Source organism: Helicoverpa armigera, chromosome 5, assembly GCF_030705265.1.
Source record: "Helicoverpa armigera isolate CAAS_96S chromosome 5, ASM3070526v1, whole genome shotgun sequence".
NCBI classification, from domain to species: Eukaryota; Metazoa; Arthropoda; class Insecta; order Lepidoptera; family Noctuidae; genus Helicoverpa; species Helicoverpa armigera.
The window spans coordinates 13,780,091-13,805,298 of record NC_087124.1 but is presented as its reverse complement, the minus strand read 5'-3'; the positions used below and the strand labels follow the sequence as shown (position 1 = coordinate 13,805,298).

The 25,208-nt window shown below is 42.9% G+C and overlaps 1 protein-coding gene across 2 annotated transcripts in view; it reads left to right on the top strand.

The window, feature by feature from the left end:
* Positions 1-13,340: 13,340 nt before the first annotated feature.
* The window catches only part of LOC110382828 (uncharacterized), a 39,076-nt gene continuing 27,208 nt past the window's right edge, over positions 13,341-25,208 (top strand). Inside the window, exons 1-3 of one of the 2 annotated variants that reach the window (XM_021343530.3) lie at positions 13,342-13,792; positions 16,196-16,264; positions 19,703-21,255. In XM_021343530.3, the coding sequence (XP_021199205.3) occupies positions 16,225-16,264; positions 19,703-21,255 (1,593 nt within the window). In that variant the 5' untranslated portion in view covers positions 13,342-13,792; positions 16,196-16,224. Of the gene's footprint in view, positions 13,793-16,195; positions 16,265-19,702; positions 21,256-25,208 lie in introns of both variants that reach the window. The other variant, XM_049842799.2, reaches the window with a different exon arrangement.

The window sequence follows — 25,208 nt, the reverse complement described above, 5'->3', positions numbered from 1 at the left end:
AGCTGAATAGGGTCTGCATACTATTTTAAGTGGCTCAGTGTGAACTAACATGGGAAAACTAACTTTTTGTCCACAGTGGTCAGACGTGAGATGGTTGATGACTAAATCATTATCGAAACGACACATAAGACACTAATAGCATCATCATCTGCCTTGCCTTTTCCCAACTATGGTGGGGTCGGCAGGTCGGCTTCCAGTCTAACCTGATGCAGCTGTAGTGTTTTACTAGGAGCGACTGCCTGTCGGTCATAGTTGTCCAAGATATGCTTAGAAAGTACATACCAATTTATAAAAGTTTGTCGCGATTTTACTAAGAAAGTAAATACCTACGAGTACTTAAATCTCGCGACAAGCTTTTAAAACGTATAAATAAAATTGTGTCAAATAATTTTAATTTGAAATGTCGTGATAAGTTGACAGTAAAGTTACAGTAAAAGTTTATTTTTTTATTTTGAAACTGTGTCTGTACATTTAAAATATTATAAAAAAAAATTGGGTGGGGTTTAGAAACAGTAATGGAACACAAATCCGAAAAAAAAATTCTGTCTGTTCGTTTGTATGTCTGTACACGCTAATCTTCCGAACTACTGAACGGATTTCAACGATATTTTCTTTGTTGTATCGGTATTAAGTCGGGTCAACATTTAGGCTATAATTTATCTTCGAAACTTGAAGACCTGATGCAGAACACCAGCAGACCATCAAAACTATAAGAGATACAAAAATGGTGCCATGGCAAAAATTGTTTCATGTGATGAGCATTTTCTGCTGAGATAATAAATTTGAAGATCTAGAACACGTTATGTGGAACCCCAAGAGCCCAGCTACTCTGTACCATATACAGGTATGACGTTTTAGCAAAAGTTGTTCAATCCGAGCCTTTTTCCCAACCATGTTGGGGTCGGCTTCCAGTCTAACCGGTTTCATCTGAATACCAGTGCTTTACAAGAAGCGACTGCCTATCTGACCTCCTCAACCCAGTTACCCGGGTAACCCAATACCCCTTGGTCAGACTGGTTTCAGACTTACTGGCTTCAGACTAACCGTAACGATTGCCAAGGATGTTCAATAACAGCCGGGATCACAGTTTCTTTTCTTTCTCTGATACAACACGCTTGAATTTTGTGTTAAGTCACTTATTAGTACAAATTTTACATACTTACATAGATCCCCACTCCGACTTTGTTGCGTTATATCTCATTATTATTTTGTATGTCTTTTCCAGACCTCGGGACTACAGAGTCCCGAATTTTTGGGAGGTAAACGTGGGACCGAAGCCAACACGCTGAGACAACTTTAATGACATGGTCACACAAAACCGACGATTATCCCTTTATCTATAAATATATAAAACTCAAAGGTGACTGACTGACTGACTGACATAGTGATCTATCAACGCACAGCTGAAACCACTGGACGGATCGGGCTGAAATTTGGCATGCAGGTAGATGTTATGACGTAGGCATCCGCTAAGAAAAGATTTTGATCAATTCTACCCCCAAGGGGATAAAATAGGGGATGAAAGTTTGTATACATCTTCTTAGATTTGTACACGCTAATCTTCCGAACTACTGAACGGATTTCAATGATTTTTTCTTTGTTGTATCAGTATTAAGCCTGGTCAACATATAGGCTATAATTTATCTTCGAAACTTGAAGACCTGATGCAGAACTCCAACAAACCAACAAAACTATAAGAGATACAAAAATGGTGCCATGGCAAAAATTGTTTCATGTGATGAGCATTTTCAGCTGAGATAATAAATTTTAAGATCTGGAACACCTGATGTGGAACCCCAAGAGCCCAGCTTCTCTATACCATATACAGGTATGACGTTTTAGCAAAAGTTCTTCAATTTGATAAGCACTTTCTATTGACTTACACAAATTGAAGATCTAAAACACCTGATGTGGAACTCCAGGGGCCCAGCTAGACTATAGCATATAGAGGTATGACGTTTTAGAAAAAGTTGTTCAATCTGATAAGCACTCTCTGTTGACTTATAAAAATTGAACCACACCTACACCTGATGTGGAACTCCAGGAGCCCAGCTAGAACCATGACGGGGGTAGGTCTCACGCCTCTGGTTTGGCTTGGCCGTCCAGAGTGGAGTCGCTAGAGCAGGATTAGTAGCCCTGCTCGGAGGGTAGGTGCCTCATGGTAAGCACAGGGAGCGCGTAATCTGCGTTTAAAGTCCACCGAGGTATCCTCACCCTTCAGTTCATACTTGAGAGATTGGTTCTCTACCCACTAAACCACCACGACTTCCACTAAGTCACCACGACTTTGTCACCTATTTAATGTTTTTTTACGTAATAATACTTGTGTAATATTTTTGCCACACACAAATGCGGACTAATTAGAATCACTACTTTTATCCCTATGGCCACGTCTATTGCGGTTCAGTTCTCAGCGTTTTGTTTAATCTGCTGTGCTTTTGCTGTTAAAGTACAAAAATTAAGTACATAGAACGTTTCTCTTCGGTCCCTTAAAATTCAATATCAGACTATTCAGATCTTTGATTTTGCTGACCCCGTAGTCGCTGGCATAAGGGACAGGATCCGCGTACGAAGTCGCGGGCAGAAGCTAGTCTATATTATAAAAATGAATCGCAAAATGTGTTGGTAAGCGCATAACTCAACAACGCCTGGACCAATTTGGCTAATTCTTTTTTTGTTGTGTTTGTTATTGTTAATGAAATGAAATGAAATGAAATGAAATTGTTTATTTTGCAAGTTGGACATTACATCACTTTTACACATCATTTTAAGAACGCTGAGGCCGGCATTTCCTAACTGACTGATCCCTGAGAAGAAACGCCGAAACAAACTCAAGGGTCATAGTCTCTTTTAAAGTCCAAACATGTTATAAATGAAATAATTATGTGTGAGTGTCTCCATGTACGCGGTCTGGAATGGCCTTTTGAGGAAAGAGCCACATCAGGCTGGAGCTGACCAGTCCCAACAGACGGCAAGCATGCATCAGTCGTCGTGTAGCTCAACCATATCTTAGGGAGCTCAACGACCTGTCACACGACGATACCAGATCTGCAGAACATTTGCGTAGGCCATTTAAAAATACTCAAACCCGCCAGACAGTATTTATGTTATAAGAATATATAATGTTGCTCGCATACACGATACTCACATTCACAATAATTGGATGGGCCTCGCTGGAGAAATTGCTGGCTTTACTGCAAACTCCGTTGAAGTCCCCGTTGAAACCCCGTGACCCTCAATGTAGGTGAAAAAGGCAAACTTACCCGGGAAACAGGGAAGTGGACAGGAAGGCGTCTGCCGACGACGGGGCGCTCGAATGCCGGCCGGCCAGCGGGACACTTTCTCTGCACTTGCTTTGTATTGTCCTTTTCACGAGTCCGGGTTGTCGAGGCACTTACGAACAGCACTTCTAGCGAGGCTTTTATGAGTTTTTCTTATTTTTATCGCGCGACGAACCGCGGGCGATACCAATTTTTTTTACTTTCCCAAAGAGAAGTGAAAACAAAAGCGAAACCCGTCATGGCAGGAAAAATTAAAAATAAAGAAATGAGGAAACGACCAAGAAGTCTGAACATTTCCCCCCACTTGAAAGCCACATGGGTTTCACGGATAAGTCGAACGCAACGGAAGCTATGCTCGAAAAATATATGTTAAACTAAAACTTAACTTCTAAGAATGAGCAATACGATATAAAGTACTGAAATCGATATTGCTCAAGTTATATCTAGTAGAATATCTAATTAATTGGCAAAGGGCAGACCTTGACGATAGGTCGTCGAAGCGTCTTGCCATTAGCAGTTCGGAGAGTAACAACTCTAACAACATTATCGGCACCTGGGTGCACTTGTTCTATACGGGCCAGTCTCCAGAGCAAAGGTGGAAGATTTGGTTCGTTGACAATGACTAAATCATTAACTTTTAAATTAGGTGCGGTTTGGAACCATTTGTTCTTTTGTTGAAGTGTGTGAAGATAATCACGTTGCCAAGCTCGCCAAAAGCATTGCGTCATCTTCTTGACCATTTGCCAACGGCTACGAGGCGAGATGGTGTCATCTATAGGTTCCTCAGGCAAAGAAACCAAAGGACCTCCCGTTAAAAAATGCCCCGGTGTTAAAACATCAGACTCTTGAGGGTCTGAGGATAGATTGCAAAGAGGACGTGAATTCAACACTGCCTCTATCTTAGTTAATACAGTTAAGAATTCCTCGAAAGTGAGGACCTGAGTACCTACCACTCGCTTGAGGTGGTATTTTGTTGATTTGATACCACTCTCAAATATGCCACCGAAATGAGGCGCACCGGGAGGATTAAATTTCCAAACGATTTGACGACTGGCTAAGCCATCGGACATAGCCGATTTACTTTTATAAAGTTCATCTACGATCTCTTTGAGATATTTATTCGCGCCTACGAAATTCGTGCCACAATCAGTTAGAATAGAATGGCACATACCGCGACGAGAAACGAATCTATCTAACGCCGCGAGGAAAGCGTCTGAACTCAATTCAGTTACAGCTTCTAAATGCACTGCTTTCGTGCTTAAGCAAACAAATAAGCATAAATATGCCTTATAAGTTTTGGCACCACGACGACGACTCTCTTTAATTGTAAAAGGTCCACCGAAGTCAGCCCCAACAGACTGAAAGCATCGAGACGGCTGGAGTCGCGTTGCGGGTAACTTGCCCATGCTGGGCTGATTATACACTGGATTCACTTTGAAACATCGAACGCATTTCGAAATAACAGAACGGATAAGGAGTCTTATGCCGATTATCCAGAATCTACGTTGAATCAACGACTGCAATGTCCTAGGACCGCAGTGAAGATACTTTAAATGGAAATGTTCAACTATCATTCGAGATAGTGGACTTAACTTAGGTAGAAGAAGAGGATGTACCATAGATGTGAGTAAGTTAGCCTCATCAATACGTCCCCCCACTCGTAACAAACCTTCCTCGTCTATAAACGGTGAAAGTTTTTGAATAGATTTGAAACATTGTTGCTTAGCACGCACTTGATTGAATTCTGTTGACATATATTGACTTTGAGTATATTTCACCAAAGTTCTCATTGACTTATCGAGTTCAGTGCTAGAAAGAGGAGAAATGTCCCAATTCCGTTTAGGACGTCTGAAATTCGAAATTATGCGAAACCACCAGGCTAAGGTTCTTTGAAGTTTCGTAAGATTGGAATGCCTAAAAATTAAGGTTGAAATTACATCTTGAAGTTGACGAGAATGTAAATTTTCCGTGACAACGGATTTCAGTTCCGGTAACTCGTCTCTTGGAACCAACAGCCGCTTAGATGGCCAAGTTTTGGGAGATTCCTGTAACCAGGAAGGTCCGTGCCACCAGAGTTGATGATCTATTAGCTCTGGACAAGACACACCACGGCTACAACAATCGGCCGGATTATCATTAGTAGAAACATAAAACCAATTTTCAGGGGTAATCAAATCAATAACCTGAATTACACGATTGGCTACATACATTTTTAGTAAATGAGGAGCAGTATTAATCCAAGAGAGCGTAGTACTGCTATCCGAATAAGCACGAATAGAACGAATAGGAATTTTATCCTTTAAGAGATTATACATGTGAGATAGCACACGCGCTAGAAGCACTGCAGCGCTTAGCTCGAGCCTATTCACTGTAGTCGGCTTCAAAGGAGCCACTCTAGACTTCCCGATTAATAGATGCGTTACAGTAGAACTCGTACTTGTAACAGCGCATAAATATACGCAACACCCATATCCTTTTAACGAACCGTCGCAAAATCCTACTAAATGGATATCAGTAAAATCTGGAGGTATCACTAGCCGCGGTAAACTTATACTTTGTAAATCGGATAAATTCGCGGCGATCAAATGCCATTGTTTGGCTAAATGTTGAGGAATAGCATCATCCCAAGATAAGTTCGAACGCCACATCTCTTGGAGTAGAGATTTTGCTGCAAACACTACTGGGCAAATCCAACCCAGTGGATCGAAAATACGAGCTACTGTCGAGAGAATAGAGCGTTTAGTATAACGAACATCAAACGAATCTAAAAACTTATATGAAAAACTGTCCTTAGATGGATTCCACCGAATGCCTAATATTTTGAGAAACTCATCGCCTGATTCATCGAAGGACTTAGAAGTTTGACAATGATCCGGAGGAACATCGGACAGAAGATTAGGAGTATTAGTACTCCATTTACGAAGTTCAAAACAACCTTTGGCCAGTAGAGATACTAAATCCGCTTTTAGCTGTATAGCTTCTGATAAAGTGGAGCATCCGGTAGTGACGTCATCCATGAACGTTTCCTCCGCCAGGACTTGAGCCGCACGGCTCTGGTACTCTGACCCATGGTCTTCGGAAAGTTGACGGAGAGTACGAATCGCTAAATAAGGCGAACTAGTTACACCATAAGTCACTGTATTGAGCTCATATTCTACCAGAGCCTCAGTAGGACTGTCTCGCCATAAAATATGCTGATAGCACCTTTCGTCAGGCCTGATTAGGATCTGTCTATACATTTTACAAACGTCAGCAGTAAAAACAATTTTATGAAGACGAAACTTAGTAATTAAATCGACTATATCGATTTGAAGTTTAGGTCCTACATGAACAATATGATTCAACGAATAATTATTTGTAGTTCGACTACTGGCGTCGAAAACTACACGCAGCCGTGTCGTAGTACTTTCTGGACGCACGACGCAGTGATGCGGAATAAGGTACCGACCAGCAGGCAAAGTATCAATAGGCTGCATATGACCCAAGTCTTTGTACTGCTTCATGAAATCCTGATATTCCGTTTTTAACCCAGGTTGAGTACATAACCGTTTCTCTAGATTGAGAAATCGATTTAAAGCGTGGCGATAAGAATCACCAAGGGAAGGAGCATCATCCTTTAACATCAAAGGAACTACATACCTACCCTCCGGAGTACAATATGTACCGGATTTGTATATTTGTTCACAAACTTCGTCCTCAGGGCCGGAAATTTTACATTTCGGCGGCTCCTCAGACTCCCAAAAACGTTGAACGATATCGTCGAGCGCACTGGAAGACGCGACGAGTGACGTAACGGATTGATCTGGGGTACGAGTTGACGTGTTATGAAGAAACTGACCTGTTATCACCCAGCCGAATACACTCGATAACGCGCATGGTAACCCGGGACCGGGAGTGTAACGAGAGCCAGTATAAATCTGGTCAAAACACTCAACACCTAATAGTAGATCGATCGGACCCGATTTATGAAAATCGCGGTCGGCGAGATCTAAATGCGCAAAATGGTCCTTGACGTACATCGGAAGCGATGACGAAGGCAGCATTCCCGCAATCTTTGGTAAAACTACTAAAGAAATCTGGAACTGTGGTGACTCACTCAACCGAGGTATTATCGAACCAACAGTGTGACCTTTGATATTAACGAAATTTTGACCAAGCCCAGACACGGTTAAGTTGCATTTCTTAACTCGCAAACCTAATCTACGTGCGCACTCGTTTGTGATAAATGAATCCATCGACCCGCTATCAATGAGCGCACGAGCATACTGCATAGAACCATCTGAATGACGCAATTGCACTACAGCAGTACCTAATATCTTCGTACCCTTAAAAGGGTCAGCTGACTTAGAGGCGCAGGTAAGCGTAGTGCTTGAACCCGCTTCGTCAGTCACGTTGGAATCACCCGAATGTGTTACGGAATTTTGACGTTCGATATGCAACAGCGTATTATGGTTTTTGTTACAAATGTAGCAAGACGACTTTGATTTGCAGTTAGCATTATCGTGACCAGGACGCAAACAGTTAGTACACAGACGCAAATCTTTAACTAATGTTCTGCGTTGATCAACCGACATCGAATGCATCTTTCCGCATCGGTAAACAGAATGATTTTCATTACAACAAATGCATATTATTTTGTCTGAGTTGGTATTATTTGAGGTAGGTTTCTTACTATTCGACGAAATCAATGACGTTCGCTGGCGACCATGATTTTCGGCTTTGTTAGTCCGAAAGTTAGATTTATTAATGTTGGAAGAGCCAGCTAACGCGGGTGGCTGACTTACTTCCAGAACTTTTATATAATTTTGTAAATAAGCCAGAAAGTTATTGAACGTAGGAATTTCGTCCTTATTCTCCAACTCGAACCTTCGCCTAGTGTCAAAGTCAAGAGGTCGAGACGCAATGTAAAATAAAATAAATTCACTTAAATCGTTAATATTTAGAGCACGAAGAGCATTGACACTTTCATACAGTGTATTGGTTAACTCGGATAGATTCAATAACGATGGTTTTTGAATTGGGGATAATTTAAATAATTTCTCTAAATAAGTTGTCGCGAGAATGCGCTTGCTGTCGAACCTATCGATGAGCGCGTTATATACGACAGCGTAATTCGCTGATGTAATAGGAACGCCTTTCGTGAGCGACAACGCACTGCCGGACAAACATGGAATTAGATAGTGAAATTTTTCTATATCGGATAACGAGGCGTTATTATGCACTAATGGCTCGTAACTATCTTTAAACGTCTGCCAGTTTTCAATCTGGCCATCGAATTTTGGAATTTGCAACTTAGGTAGCTTTACCGCAGCAATCGATGATTGTGTACAAGATGCTACTGCCAGTGGCGCACACGTACTAGAGTCAAGCGAATCGGCAAACTCAACGGCCGCGTAATATAACTCGTCAAACGACAACAAAACGTGATCATCAATTACGAACTGCGGATTAATTTTTAATTGTATTTTATTAATTTGTTTACAGACTTCAACATAAGTATCGCGAATTTTTTCTATTGACTTATATCTGGCCTTGAAAGTAGATATTTTTGCTTTACTTTCTTGGCAACTTTTAACTAAGTCGTAAATAATTTGCACGTTTTTGAACGCATACTCGCGTTCTTTAATCAACGATTTCAATTCTACTTCCATCTTGCTCAGAGACTACTGAATGAAGAAAGAAAAAGTTAACTGATTGGTTTATAGTTAAAATAAAATCCTTCGAGCACAACTGTCACTACGAACTACTTATAAGAGATCAACGGCGAATGCAGCAACAATACTCTTAGGTATAAGAAGTTTTGCGAGTGGAACAGATCGAAAACTCGATAGGAAATATTATTTTGAGAGAATATTACTAAGAAATATTAGTATTTACGAGATTTTGTGAGGAAATTCGTACCTCACAGGAGGCACCAAAAGAAGAATGGATGGGCCTCGCTGGAGAAATTGCTGGCTTTACTGCAAACTCCGTTGAAGTCCCCGTTGAAACCCCGTGACCCTCAATGTAGGTGAAAAAGGCAAACTTACCCGGGAAACAGGGAAGTGGACAGGAAGGCGTCTGCCGACGACGGGGCGCTCGAATGCCGGCCGGCCAGCGGGACACTTTCTCTGCACTTGCTTTGTATTGTCCTTTTCACGAGTCCGGGTTGTCGAGGCACTTACGAACAGCACTTCTAGCGAGGCTTTTATGAGTTTTTCTTATTTTTATCGCGCGACGAACCGCGGGCGATACCAATTTTTTTTACTTTCCCAAAGAGAAGTGAAAACAAAAGCGAAACCCGTCATGGCAGGAAAAATTAAAAATAAAGAAATGAGGAAACGACCAAGAAGTCTGAACAATAATAATAATAAATTTAAAAAAAAAATACAATTATAACATATAAATGTCAATAAAAAGAATGTCATTAATAAAAGTTATCTGATGATAATAATATTTAAATGTCAAAAGTAACAATACACAGGCATTTAAAAAGATATCACTCACTAAGCGAGCAGCTCATTCCCAAGCTTCTTTATCATTTAAATAATCAGATATTTTGTAATATCCTTTTTTCAAGAGTTTGGATTTTATATGATTTTTAAATTTCCTGATAGGTAAGTCACGAACCGCTTTGGGAAGTTTTTTGTAAAAGCGTTAGGCGTTAGGAGAAGATTCTTATGAAAAAAAATAGGGTAAAGTAGAGAAGTCAGTTGACGGGAGCGAAGCCGCGGGCAAAAGCTAGTACTCTATAGAAATGAACCCAAAGACAATCCCCGGTAGACGTCGCGTCGTTAAAAAAAAAGACAATCCCCGGTTCTGTGCTAAACTATTGCTGACTATGGAGGAAATCTACTTGGGCTATTGTGATGGGATGTTTGTGGATTAGAACATAGGAAACTATGGGAACCATGGCACCTCTCGATGACAATGTATTATTATACATGTCGGAGACTGTCAATAGTACGGACACTAAACGTCACGCAAGCGCGCCCTCTGGTGGCGTTTCCGGTGAAACAACATTTTGGCGCACTTGGCAGAGTAGTGGTGGTCGGCGTGGCGTCCGCGGAGCTCAGTCTTGGTCGAGTCGTCGTGCTGCGCACATCTCGAAACTGCCTTACGTCACGTTACTGTTGTAGTACCGTTGTAGATCCATATTGTAAAGTGTCTTTTGAAATTAAAGTGTAAAGGTTCTTCTAACCTAACAGACAGACATGTGTTGCTGGGGAGTTTGTTCCGCCACTTCTTCTCCCCAGCCAAAACACATAGGAAGTGGCGAAGGGCGGGCGTTTTGAGGGCTGTCTTTTGTTCTGACTAATTTGAATAAACGTTTGAGTTTTGAGTTTGTTTGAGTTTTGAGTTTCTTTGAGTTATCTCTTTGCTTGATTACCCTAACTGATGTCGGACGATAGTGCCATCCTGATGATGCCTCCGACATACATGTAAAAATGGCAGGTGGAGACTCGCCACCTCACTTACTCCCGGGGAATCAGTCACTGAATAGCAACAAGGACATGACGTCATCAGCCTCAGATGTCCTGCGGGGCTCCGCATCAGATATTCTGCGGGGCTTGTATCTCATTATTATTGTCGTTATTATCTCAAGAGCCTTTGTCCCAATGAGGGTTTTGTAAAATGGCGTCCACGAGGTGGCAGCACCGAGTCGTCAGGTCCAGATAACTGTCAAAGTGCTTATCTTTACTATGAATAGTGAACGATTTTAGTGTTTTTTTTATTTTATAATTAAAGCACTGCATTATTGTTTTACTATTGCGGTTGAGTAAATAAAAAAAACTAAATCATATTGTGTTAAAAAATTTTTCAACAAGCTTTTCCTTAGTACCAGTGACTTTTGCACCCTCTCTCTTAGCTCAATTTTTAGTTCGGAAAGCTTATTCTGACCGTAGTCCATAATAAAATCAATAACACTTCCAATATAACAGAATTTCAATAAACAATAAGTTCGGCACCTACAATTCCATACTATTTGACAGCTGTTTGGACCAGACGCATACGTGGCGCCACCCGGTGGCAGAAAAAATTTCAAAAACCCTCATTATGTTATGGTCGGCTTCCAGTCACGATGCAACTGAGTACCAATGTTTTACAACCGGTTACCCGCTCAACCCAACACCCCTTGGTAAAACTGGTCTGACTTACCTACTGGTTTCTGCTGACTACCCATAACGACTGCCAAGAATGTTCACAGCCGGAACCTACAGTTTAACTTCCCCTATTGGTATCCAAAATATACATAGAAAGCGCATACGAACTTAGAAAAGTTGCATTGGCAGGTACTTGCCAGACCTGGATGGAATCAAAGTCATACTTGAGAGATTGGTTCCCTACCCACTAAACCAAAACGACTGCCTCGTTGGTCTAGTGGTCGCAAGCGCTGCTGCTGTGCCAGGGGTCTCGGGTTCGATTCTCGGATCGGGCCGCAATCATCATCATCATCATCATCAGCCTATCGCAGTCCACTGCTGGACATAGGCCTCTCCAAGTGCACGCTACTGTACATCACTCCACCGTGCCTGAGGACGTCCTACACTACGTTTGCCGAGGCGTGGTCTCCACTCTAGAACTCGTTTACCCCAACGGTTATCGGTTCTTCGGCTAATATCGGGCCGCAATCGCTTTGTGGGTTTTCTCAAAAACTTTCACAAAACAGCCCGTAGTCTGGAAGTTGGTGATTGATTCACCCGTGCTCAGCACGTAAATGTCGATCCTGCGCCTGATCTCTTTCCGGTCGTGTCGGATTGCCGTCCCATCGGGTTATGAGAGTGAAGGAATAGGGAGTGCACCTTTGTCCGCGCACTATAATATGCTCGTGCACTATAATATGTCCTGCGCAGATGGCTGATCTCCTTAAATGAGAACAGCCGCCGTGGCCGAAATCGGCCGTGGACGCCATTATTAAACCAAAACGACTTCTACTAGGTCACCACTACTTTGTTATCTTAGTAATATTTAATGTTTTTTTTTACGTAATAATACGTGCAATATTTGCCACACACAACTTAGACTAATTAGAATCACTTCTTTTATCCCTATGGTCACGCCTATTGCGCTTCAGTTCTCAGCGTTTAGTCTGCTGTGTTTTTGCCGTTGACGTACAAGAAATTAAATACTTATATGTATGGAACGTTTCTAACCGTTATGCGTATTCCGTGGTTTTCCCGTCAACGGACTCTTAAAATTCAATATGAGACGATTCAGACCTTTGATTTTGCTGACCCCGTAGTCCGCAGGCATAAGGGACAGGATCCGCGTACGAAGTCGCGGGCAGAAGCTAGTGTTTTCTATGTTTTAATTGTTGATGACAAGTACGTTCGTTATTACCTCAAAATTATATGACGTTGGAAAGATAATTATGGACGCTCCGTTTCCTTAAAGTACCGTACCAAGATGAGCGCCATCTGCGCCATCTAGGCGTCAGCTAGGAAAAGAATAAAAAAATATCACGTATAGTTATCGGCACGGATATTGAGCTTTCGGCGGAAGAGTGGGGATCGCTTTGCGCACTGTACACATAAGGCAATAAACCAATAAATCGCTTCTGCGCAGGTGAAGGTCAGGGCAATATCCTGCCGATAATTATAATATCCCTCATTATATTATCAACATACAACCGCCATCTTATGATAAAAAATCAAACTCGGGAAACGCTAGTTTGGATACCTTGCAAATCGCCACGTATAGATGGCATTTCAATCTGCGAAACTCAAAAATCCTTACTCTTAATTTTATTTATTGTTAAATATCTGCACAGTTTAAATCGTGTTTAAATATATTACTATGTATCTGCAGCTACGGAATATGCATTGTATATGGATACCACAGATTACTATAATTCTAGCAGGTATAAGGTATAAGTCAATGGATTAAATAAAAAAAAGTAAAAATTTTAAATTATGGTATGTAAATAAAGATTAATAAAATATATGTAGCATCTATCTATATCATCGAGCTTAGAATATCTATATCTACGATCTATATAGTCTGTATACACCTGTGTAGGCTCTGTGCTGTGGCTGTGTAGGGTTTAAACTGTCATTCACTCACTGTCATTTCAGCATTCTGTTCTTCTTCCTTTTGTCATTTTTTTTTGTAGGTATTCTAGTAGTTTAGTTCACTTCACGCTGGTGCACAATTCGTTCAGAAGGTGGATTGTGTGCATTGTCTGTAGTTTAGTTTTGTGAATCGACATTTGTCGGTGGTTGTGTAGTGTGTAAAACAATTTATTATTATGAACCTACAAAATATAGCATAACTGGATCATTATACTTAGTGAACGGAGTTCATACTACTGTGTAACCAGAAAATGAGTGGCTAAAGAGTCTATTCAAGTGTTCGTTGACCCGTCGTGTGTGATCCAGAGTAGGTACATCGAAAGAATTCAAAAGTGCTTGTGGTCGATCTAGCTGAGATTTACAAAGGTAGCATTCAAATTCATGGCAATGCTTTAGACTACACAAGCTCAATCAGTTAAAAGCTTGACTCCTTGTTAGTCGTCGATGGATTTTTAGAAGGTAAGACATCAATCGAGTTATGCCAAGTATGGGGGAAAAGAATGCACCGGCGGGCTATGGCGTGCGGGTGTCGGGGCTATTGTGTTCGTAGCTGCAGTGATGTAGTCGCTTCAGTTGTCAAGTGGCCACACGAGCTTGCCCAAAGTATTGCTCAATGACGGCTTAGCCGGTGTAGCTCGGCAATGATACAGTTACACGAGACGCTAGTTGGAGCGCGGGGTCATCGACGTCAACAACGCTGTCGTCGCTGCCGCCACAGCCGCCGACTCCCTTCTCATCATTGATTGAGACATTTAACTTCCACAAAGTGGTCTGATAAGAAAACAAACCTGTGTTTGGATTTGAATGAGTTCACAGAAATAAATAAATATTATTTATTGCATGTATGAGCTACTCAAGTTGTACATACATGACTCTTCTAAATATTTAACAGACATACTTTTCTTTTAGTTTTATTATCATAAAAATATCCAACAAATATGTACGTGTTTAAGAATAAGCTGTGTGAATAAATGTTGGGATCTGAGCGCCCTTCAGTGGGGAATGCCAAGTTAGCTGTCAGTCAGAGCAGTTATTCTATAACTAAATTGTTGAACCAAACTGTTGTTGTTATGACTATATAGATCGTAGACATGTTATCAGGAGAGGTTGAGCTTTTGTTGACCAAATATTCAATCAAAGTTTAATATTTCAAATTCATGTATGTACACACAGTGGCAACGTGCTTCGTTTCTTTTCTTTTAGTTAACATTGACAACGCAACGTAACGTGGCAACGCCATGCGTAATCATCAAATTATTTCAGGATGACTTATTGATAAAAAACGGTTTGGTTGTGCCACATCACTATTTAAAAATTGCAATAAACTGACAACACTCGTAATGTCAGTTTTCTCCATGAGATTAAAAACAGACTATAGTAGTAGTGTAGCATCATCCTCCGATCCTTTTTCTATTTTTTCCAGTCTAAGTCTAACCAGATGTAGCTGAGAACCAGTGTTTTACAAGGAGCAACTGCCCTATCTGACCTCCTCAACCCAGTTACCTGGATAACCCAAAACCCCTTGGTCAGACTGGTGTCAGACTGACTGGCTTCTGACTAACCGTAACAACTGCCAAGGATGTTCAATGACATCCGGGACCTACAGTTTGATGTGCCATCCGAAACACAGTCATTGGCGTCTAAAATATACTTAGAGAGTACAAACTTAGAAAAGTTGCATTGGTGCTTGGTTCTTTGCCCTCTAAGCCACCATGACTTTTGGTAGTAATATAGCTATCAATCAGAATAACATTTATTAAAAGAAAAGTTTTTATTTACATGCAGTAAGTAGTTCCTTTGGATGGTTCCCTTTAAAACGGACCTATTTTATTGTTCTCCGAGTGAATTCACAAGGAATGCATTATTTATTATTAGTTATAGATAGTAAAGACTGTAGTTTTTAGTATAAATAATTTATATGTAATTAAGGCGCATTTATCGCATTGGGGTAACCTGTAATGGTAAATGTATGTAGATGAATAAATAAATAAATAAAAAAAACTTAGCAAGTTGACTATGTGATTGCACACTGGTGCTATCATTCAACTTATTTTTTATAATTCTGGTATTCATTATCTTCAGAATACGAGCTTATGGCTGGTAAGGGTGGTGCTCAGTCAGTCACCAGTGATCATCAATCAAATGTGAAATCCCAGGCCCAAGTCCCATTTGTACATCTTTGGCAGTAATGCCAGATACTCTGACACCTGACCAAGAGATTATGTAGCAAGTTTGAGGAGGCTGTCACTCTATGACATATTATAATCATATTTCTTAAAAAGTACTGCATCAAGCTTGACTCAAAGATGATGACTGTTATAAGTGCACTGACCAGAAAATACGGAAGCATTATATCTTCTTGAACAATACTAAATGTACTCAAAGACAACATTTTAAATATTTCAATTAAAAAATTTACAGATTGAGACAATTTAGTTTGAATAGTTCCAGCCCAAACAATATAATGCAACTTCTGGGTATATGCAACTACAATTACTAAGGTGATATTATAACCAAATTGCTGTCAAACTGTATCACAGCATGATATAAATAAACAATAACCCATATCATTGTCATGTCTATTGGGTGAACATAAAGATGTAAGATTCTACACTTAATATTATAAACCTGATTATCTGGTCCGATTTGAAAAAAAATCATGGTTAGGTACCTCATTTACTGAGGAATGTAATAAGCTATTTTTGTCTCGGTTAGCAAAATAGGTCCTAAAGGACACAGATGAAACTGCTGACAGATGCTAGTTTAAATATAAACTTTGTATGTTAGTCTTTATGTCCAACTGTTATTTATTTTGCTTTTCCTGTTTTACAGCTTAACTTATTATTTTGCATTTTCATTCAGTTGCTTAAGATTGGTGCGGCCTACTGAAGATGATGGTGGAAACCATCCTGGAGTCCTCTCAGGACTTTGGTAAGTGTTGCAGTAGGTATTATAATATGTAACAAACTATAGAGTGTGTATTGTTCTGTGGTGAGTATCCACTGGTTACCATTGCTCATCTTACACTAACATTTCTGCACATTCATTATTATATTGACATACATAAAGTGCAGAGCACAAAGTAGTTAGCTAAGTAATAATGTCCATAAAATAATAATTCTACTCATACATAAAACATTACATTGGCATTAGCCAGCCAAAGGAAACTGTAAACTGATATAATATGTTGTAAATAACATTCAACATAAAATATGTCTGTTTCCTGTCAGTTATTGGTTTTCCTGCTTGTTATGGTGATATTTTGATAGCTACAGTCTTCATGTTTCAGTAGCTTGCTGTACAAGCCTAAATCTGACACCTTGTTTTATAAACTGATTTCATAGTCATACAAATGTCCCTGTCATCTGGTTGGATCCACTATTTGGTTAAATGACTAGCGACGATATTTGATTGATATTTGGTTGTAGCAAACAAATGGACTTTCGCATTTATATTATTAGTAGAATATAAATAATAATAATGTAAAATAAAAATATAGAACTTGGGAGCAACCTGAGCAATGCTTGATGGACGGGAGCCGACCGGATGATGGTGCCACAAACATGTTTTGGCATAACCTCTGGTCGACGCCCGTATTTCACGAGGAGGGTGACTGGACACGTGGTGTTGAGCGGGAGTGTGAACAAATACCAGAAATGGAAGAGCTTAATATTACCTCCTCCGACGTAGCCTATGCAGTCCGTCCGATGCAGAATTGGAAATCACCAGGGCCGGACGGACTGCACAATTTCTGGTTAAAGTGGCTGCAAAGTTCACATCCCTGTTTAGCATCGCAGTTTCAGTCATCCTTAGGCGTCGTCCTAATTGGCAGCGATCGCGCGATGGCGCGATGCGTTTTTCATCTAAGACGTCGTCCTAATTGGCAGCGATCGCGCGATGGCGCGATGCGTTTTTCATCTAAGACGTCGTCCTAATTGACAGCGATTGTACGATGACACGATGCGTTCTCGTCGTTCGATGAGTTCAAACATACAGATTTCATCAGAGTGTCCTATTTGAACCTCGCAAGTGAGATAGTGAGATCGTGAGATGAAAAACGAATCGCGCCATCGTGCGATCGCTGCCAATTAGGACGACGCCTTAGAAGCCGGGTCACTCCCACAGTTTCTAACAACAGGCATTACCCACCTGCTCCGTAAATCTGAAGTACCGCGGAACCCAAAAATTATAGACCGATCACTTGTTTACCGACGGTCTATAATCTTCTTACATCTATTTTGAGATTAAAATAAATCAACATATTGAAAAATATTCAATCATGTCAATTTCTCAAAATGGATGTAAGAACGGGTCCCGTGCTACTAAGGAGCTGCTCCTCACTGATATGGTCATCAGCCAACAGGTTCGACGATCCCGAAAAAAAATTTCGACATGTTGGATAGACTACAAGAATCCCTACGACTCGGTAAATACAACTCTACGCGCCGTTCTTGCGTCATGTATGGAGCAATGGAGAACGGTTCTTCAGTATCCAGGATGTCAACAAATTGAAGGGACCGGCGATCCTATTAAGATCGAGCGGGGAAATTTCCAGGGTGACAGTTTCGAGTCCACTTTGGTTTTGCCTGGCGTTGAACCCTTTGAGCACATTGCTAGAGGGTTCTGGGCTGGGCTATGCTTTGCGGAGAGGGATTCAGGTTATACCCCATTTGCTTTACATGGAATTGCAGCTGATGAAGCTACTGAAGGTCAGTGAAACTTTCAGTAGTTGCATCAGGATGGAATTTAGTGTGGACAAATGTGCAGTCATGCATGTAAAGCGAGGGGAAATTGTGGAATCTGAGGGAGTACAACTCTCAGATTCTATAAACCTGAGATCACTCTCCGCAAACGATACACATAAAAACCTGGGTATGGCGGAGGGGTTAGGCATCAATGTGGCTGTCATGAAAAAGTCATTACGGGAGCGTTTCTTTGGCCGCCTGAATAAGGCTCTAAAAAGTTCCTTATCGGGCGGCAACCAGGTTCGCGCCTTTAATGGTTGGGTCATGCCAGTCCTGATGTACTCCTTCGGCATACTCAAATGGACTCAAACTGAGTTGGATGCCCTGGTAGGAGAGTCCGCACACTGCTGACCGCAGAACGAATGCATCACCCACGATCGTCGGTGATGATACTGTACATCCCACGGAAATGTGGAAGACGAGGCTTTTTAAATGCAAAGACACTCCACAACCGTGAGGTGTGCAGTCTCAGAGAATATTTTCTCAAAAGCGACGTGGGTATGCACCGTGATATGGTAGCAGTGGACAGAGGACTCAGTCCGCTATCGTTGGCAAATGAGAACTGGCGCAAACCTGTCGTACCAACTACCCATGATCGCAAGCAGGTATGGCAGAGCAAACATCTACACGGACGAATCTTCGGGGCTCTTCATGGCCCCGATGTAGATTTCAAAGCGTCCATATCTTGGCTACGCTTCGGTGACCTGTTTGGAGAAACCGAAGGGTTTGTATGTGCAATTATGGACGAAGTTATCCTTACGAATAACTACCGGAGATATATCATGAAAGACGGGACGGTTGACATATGTCGGGCATGTCACCCACCGGGTGAGTCTATCAGACATATTATATCTGGTTGTTCTCGTTTGGCTAATGGTGAATATTTGCACAGACGTAACCATGTGGCCAAGATCATGGAGAGCGCAGGAGGTTGTCGCCATGTGGAATGTCGACACGGCTGTTATTGTGCCGATTGCCGTTACGGCTAATGGTCTAATAGCCAAGAGCCTCGACCAACACCTCATGAGGCTCTCGTTAGGCGGCTGATTCAGAAGGCAGTACTCCTTGATACGACGCGTATTGTGAGGAGGTTTCTGTCTCTGGGACCCTAACCACCGGCCTCCCCATCTCGCTTTCACACTTCCCGATCTTTCGATCCGACTCCACCAGTACCGTCAGTAGGCGTCTAGTTCGTAACGCCATCTCTTCCGGGGCCTACCCTGCCTGCGGTGGCCACTGGCGACGCCTGACGTGTCCGGCTCAGTTCCATTTGAATGTTGCCGCGTTTCGGCCTACATCAACGACTCCTGTTCTGGAACGTATTACGGTATTCCGTATGCGATCCGTCCGTTTAATGCCTAAAAGGCTACGTTCCATTGCTCTTTGGCAAACCTTGAGTCTGGACTTCTGACACTCGGTAAGAGACCATGTTTGCGCACCGTAGGTTAGGACGGGCAAGATACACATATGTTAACAATACTTTTAACAAAATACAGTACCTATTGATGACGAATCGGAACTATGCAAAATAAAATATTTTGAACGTTTTTTATGGATGGCAAATCGGTACAGTGACCAAATTTATACGATAGTTCTACTTTACACCTTTATAATTTTTGCACAGGTATGTCTAACGGAGCGCTGCCGCAGTGGAAGCGCGAACTGCTTCAGCGGCGCGCCGCGCGCAGTAGGCCGGCGCAGGCGCCAGCGCAGCCGCCGCCACCGCCACCACCGCCGCCGCACGATGAAGACGATGAGGAGCTGCGCTACGGGCCCGGCATTGTCAAGCGGCTCAAGTCGCGCTATCTCAGCTTAGCACTGCGCGATGCGCCGCGCCGGCGCCCCTCAGTGCTGCGGCGCGCCGCCTCCCTCGAACACCTGCTGGATGAGCGGCCTCCGCCCGCCCCCGCGCCTCGCACGAACCTGCGCCCACCGCGCCCTGCCTCCGTAGCCGTGCCGCCAGCTATTCTACCTACCAATGCCCGTAGGGACTCTGTAAAGCGTGCGCGCTCCGTAGACGCGCTGAGCCGCCTCGACACGCGGGAAGAGCCCCGGGCACCGTCGCCATCGCCACCGCCGCCATTGGCGCCACGCCCGCCACCGCAACCTCGTTCGGCGCGTCCCCCTCGACGACCCACCCCTCTGTTGCGCGAAACTGAACGTCCTCCCCCAGACGTAGTACGTTCGACATTACGAAAGTTCGAAAGTGCACCGACGCGCCGCGCTGCCCCTGCCGCTCGCGTGTCTGCAGTTCTTCGAGGTTTTGAAGGGCCACGAACTTCCACACCAGAACCTCGCGAATCATCAGACGCTCCACCGCTAAGCCCCCGAACACCTAGTCCATTGCCGCCGGCCGAACCCTTGTCTCCCGTGCCGGTAGCTATCACTAATGAAGAGACGGAGAGTTCTCCAGAAGCCGTCAGCTCGCGGCAAGTGTCCAGGGCCGCACTGGATGGCATAGCTCGCGCCGGCTCCACTGTGCGCTACGCATTCGAAGCTCCTCGTGCGGCCTCACACTTGCCCCCACTAGCGGCCACCAATCAAGTTCTAGTGGGGCGAGCGCGACGAGTCGGTGTAATCCGCCCCATGCCGGCACGTGCCACCGACTCCACCGCCGATGAACCTGTCGAAGAGGCAGATGAAAAGAATTCCGACCAGGCCACAAGACTTGCGTCTCCCTCCCCGACGCCGGCGGCTGAGTGCGAAATAAATTCGCCCGGTCGATCTGAAAGAAGAGAACCTCCACCCGCAGCTCTGGTAGAACCGATCCCGCGGTCGCCGGTCGAGGCAGTCCGCTCGCCGACCCCGCCCGCACCGCTCTCGGTGGAGCGCAGCCCCAGCCCGGAGCCAAAGCCTAAAGATGTGTCGGAGTCGGTCGTCTCGCCGCTTGTGAACGGCCACGGGATCTCTGAGCGTCCAGTAGACTCCAAACCAGGTGTGTCACGTATCGGCGCGGCGGGCATTGAGCGCGCGTGGAGCGGCTCGGCGGACAAGAAGCCGGAGAGCGCGGGCGGCGGCGCGGCGTGGGCGCGCGGCGGCGGCGCGGCGCGGCGCGCGCGCGGGCCCGCGCCCTCCTGCACCTCGGTCGTGTTCAACTTCTCCAACCGCAAGGAGGTGCCCGACTACATCGAGAACGACGGCATCATCCTGCGCGCCTCCAGGCGAAACAGGATCAAGGTGAGTCTACACTCCGCAAATAATATAGCAAACTTGCTTTTGCCCAGGAAATTTGTCAGTGTTGGTCGGGATTTATAGGTACCAGTTGGAATTGTGGGAGTTTCAATTGTACCTATGACAAACCTGGTTTTAATTGCTTTATGTATGTTTCAAAAAGTTTTGATGAGTGGAATACGTTGCGTTATACGATATTCTAAGGATCTTTTCAGACAGACTGGCTCGGAGTGGAGACCAAATTCTTAACACGTTGAAAATCGAGTACCTTAGTAATTGTAGTAAGGTTTATTTTTGCATGTGCACCGGTTTTGTCATTAAGAATGCTAGAAGGCGCTTGGTGTCAAATAATAAGAGGAGCCGATTCCGGTCTGTGTGAAAAGAAAAATATGCGCCGATGCTCTCCTAGCCGGTCTGTGTGATCGGACCCTAAAGGATTTTTTTCAAAATGCATTGATGCCCAGCCAGATATTTGCAGACCATACACACATTTTGAGAATTTAAACTGTTTTCAACCAATTACTTTAAATAAGGTTTAAGACCCAGAGGTCTCGTGCACACAGTATGTAATATTTTCTGTATTTTGCATTCTGCCGTACTTTTAAATGTCAAATTATGATATGAGACGAGTAATGATCGGCATCACCACCTTGTTTTGACACAGTCTAAAGTACTGATACTCCTCTGAATCGTCTCTTTTTTGCAAGAAAGCATACACAAACTTCGCAATTAGAAGATTTTTCCAAAATTTGTTTATCGCACAAATATTTGTACACTCAAAAAGTTGCGCCGACTGCACTACGGAATGTCGAAGTTCAAAATGCCGATGTACTGTATCCGTAAAGTATGTACACTAGTTTTGAGACTACGTTATGCTAGTGATAGTTACACACATAAATGTAGTTGATCAAAATCAACAATTATAATGTTTAAGGGTTTATTGATCATTTAACTCTGACATCGTAATATTCATGCAACATACTGAATGCATCGCCTTCTCGAATTACAAAAATGTTAAATGTTGGCACTGATCTTTTATCAGAACTCGTACAAGTGATTAAGTTGTCATAATCAGCCCAAGTGAGAAACTGCCGTTATCGCCGATAAAACATATATGAGCTGTGTTATTCCTTGTATTATTTATGCATTGACGAAACTTCAGCGTCGGTTATCGATTTAGATTAGTCGCACGGATACGAGTGCTCGATAAGATGACTAACACATGTACGTAGGAGGTCGTGCTCCAGTGTCGGGCTGTATGCGTGCACTGCGGCCGGTACTTATTACTGCAATTTTGTAAGAATAGAAACGCATGCGACTGAACTCAAGCCGTCGTCAATGACAACGTCAAGCAGGTTTGGGAGCAAGTGGCTCGGTCGAGCTGTTACACGGCTCGCTCCGTTTTTAACCCCCGACGCAAAAACGACGGGGTGTTATAAGTTTGACGTGTCTGTGTGTGTGTGTGTGTGTGTGTGTGTGTGTGTGTGTGTGTGTGTGTGTGTGTGTGTGTGTGTGTGTGTGTGTGTGTGTGTAGCATCGTAGTTCCCAAACGGATGATCCGATTGTAATGCGGTTTTTTTCGTTTAAAAGGAAAGTCATTCTGGAGTGTTCTTGTGTTCTTAGCTATGTTTGGTGGAAATCGGTTTAGGTCTTCAAGGTCATCAGCTCGTTTGTAAGGTGTGATAGGAATGTTACACGCTCAGTTTACTTGTAAGCATATGTGGGATCTGAAATTTGAAACACTAATATCTTCTGGAACCACTGAGCTGGTCAGCTGTTAGGGCACGAAGACAGGAGACGTAATCCTGAACTGCCTTTTAGTAAACGCATCGAGTTTGGGCTCGTTGAATTTGTCTTGACGAGTTCTCTTCATGTTTCTAATTGACGAGAACCTGATGCTGGAAATGGGATGTGGCGGATAAAACCCTGGAATGCCGGAATGAAACGGATAAACCGATTTATATTTTTGCTGAAAATCTAGAATGACCAAAGGTTAATCTTAATTGTTTCTCAATCTGTGCAATTCTCTCAGAGCCAGTTTGTCATGAGGATTGTTAAACAGCTTCCTTTGGCCGAGATCGCATATGGCGACCCCATCTTAAAATAAAATAAATTAAATGAAGGAAAAATTAAGGAGTTCCTTCAAAAACCATAAAATAAAATAAAATTATGAATTTTAAAAAACCCCGGCCCAAAAAAAGAACGAAATTATTATGAGAAAAGGTTAAAAACGCTAAACCCTTCAAAAAGCAAAAAATAACTTTTAACACTACGTAAGTACCAACTAAAGCATGTCAGACTAAACTAAATTTTGACGTGTCGGGGGACCGCTTTTTACCTTCAAAAATACTTACATAAATCAAATGATAGTTACCTACCTAATTACAACATTCGTATATAAAAAACACGAATCTTAATTAGATAATTAGAGCGTTCCCCCGACACGACAAAATTTAGTTTAGTCTGACATGCTTTAGTTGGTACTTACGTAGTGTTAAAAGTATTTTTTGCTTTTTATAGGGTTTTTTGGGTCGGGGTTTTTTTTAAATTTATACGACCGTTGCCATAGTAAACTCGGCGATCACGTAACATTCGATATGCAAATATAAAATAGTTTTCTTGAAAAGGTGAAAGTAAAATCATGAGATGGGTGTGATGTGGAAGCGCACGCGGCCGCGGTTCGTCAGGTGAAACCGGCGGGCAACGTGCGCGCGCCCGATCGATGCCCCAATCGAATGGCACTCTCGATTTCGTCAAGATCGCATCCGCTCGAAAGTGTCCTGCGGTCGTGTAGCGCTTCATCACCTCGGGAGGCTTCCCCGCGCGGGCCTGCCTAGCGTCGGCAAGCGGCGCGCGCGCTGACCCGCGGCGACATTGCTTTCACTGCGTGCCCATGCGCTCGAATCTCGTTACTATGGATGAGCGATTGGTCGAACGTCGTAACCGCTCGTAACTTTATTGCTTTCCAATGCTCTAATCGCACCTGCAACGCTGCTCACGATAACACGTTTGGGTCGAGCTCATGTCTTAAATTGTGTAGGATCGCACGACCACTGAAATATACCTTCATGTGCAATGTGTATACTGCCGCAATATAACAATGATAACAAATAAGTTATCCAATGTGATTATGTGAGGATAGAAGTGTTCGCAGACGTCAGTTTGAGTGCTAGCTCCAGTCGAGTAGGGACGCGTCCAGTGTACATGCGACAGGTGGTGAGGCGCGCACTCCTCTCGCTCATTTTGCCCTCGTTGAGCTCCGCTCGGGGCGACTTGCTCTTTTTAACATGCCGTTGTATTTCCAGACCGGTTCCGCAGTGAATGAGCACTGCAGCCAATACATACACCTCATTTTAGTGAACTCAAAGCATAAATGGTGACATGCGGTTAATTAAAACAGGTACTCCATTTGTTAGTCTCTGTCGCATAGCATTTGATACAAATGTTTCTAATAATCTCGAATTTGGCTTAATCCTATCTACAGATGAGCTCTGTACCTGCTCCAGGCCAGCATTTTTTTGTTTGTAAATGAAATTTAGTTTTGATAGTGCGTACTTCCTACTTTTTATTCATTGCACCCTTTTTCCTTTGTTTTCCTTGTGGAATATGGAACGTATTCTTAATGCTAGCAGTTCATCTGCAAGAACTTGCAGAGCAATATTTTGTATGATGTTACTCAAGTAAGCCGTTGTTCGATAGCAGCTCCTGCTAATTGCGGCAAATCTTAAATTCTTGACTAATGCTAAATTCAGAGTTTGTTCCTCAAAAAATTAAGGGTTTAAGAAACACGAAGACTTCCATCAAAAAAAAAAATCAACATACTTTGATATCACCCAAGCATGTACCATGACTTGCTGCCCGAGGCATAAGCAAGTAACTTGAGTAATGAAGCAATGGTCCCGTACCTAGGTTTGTTCTAGTTAAACATTGGGTCAAATCAAGTTCAGTAGTTCGGAGAG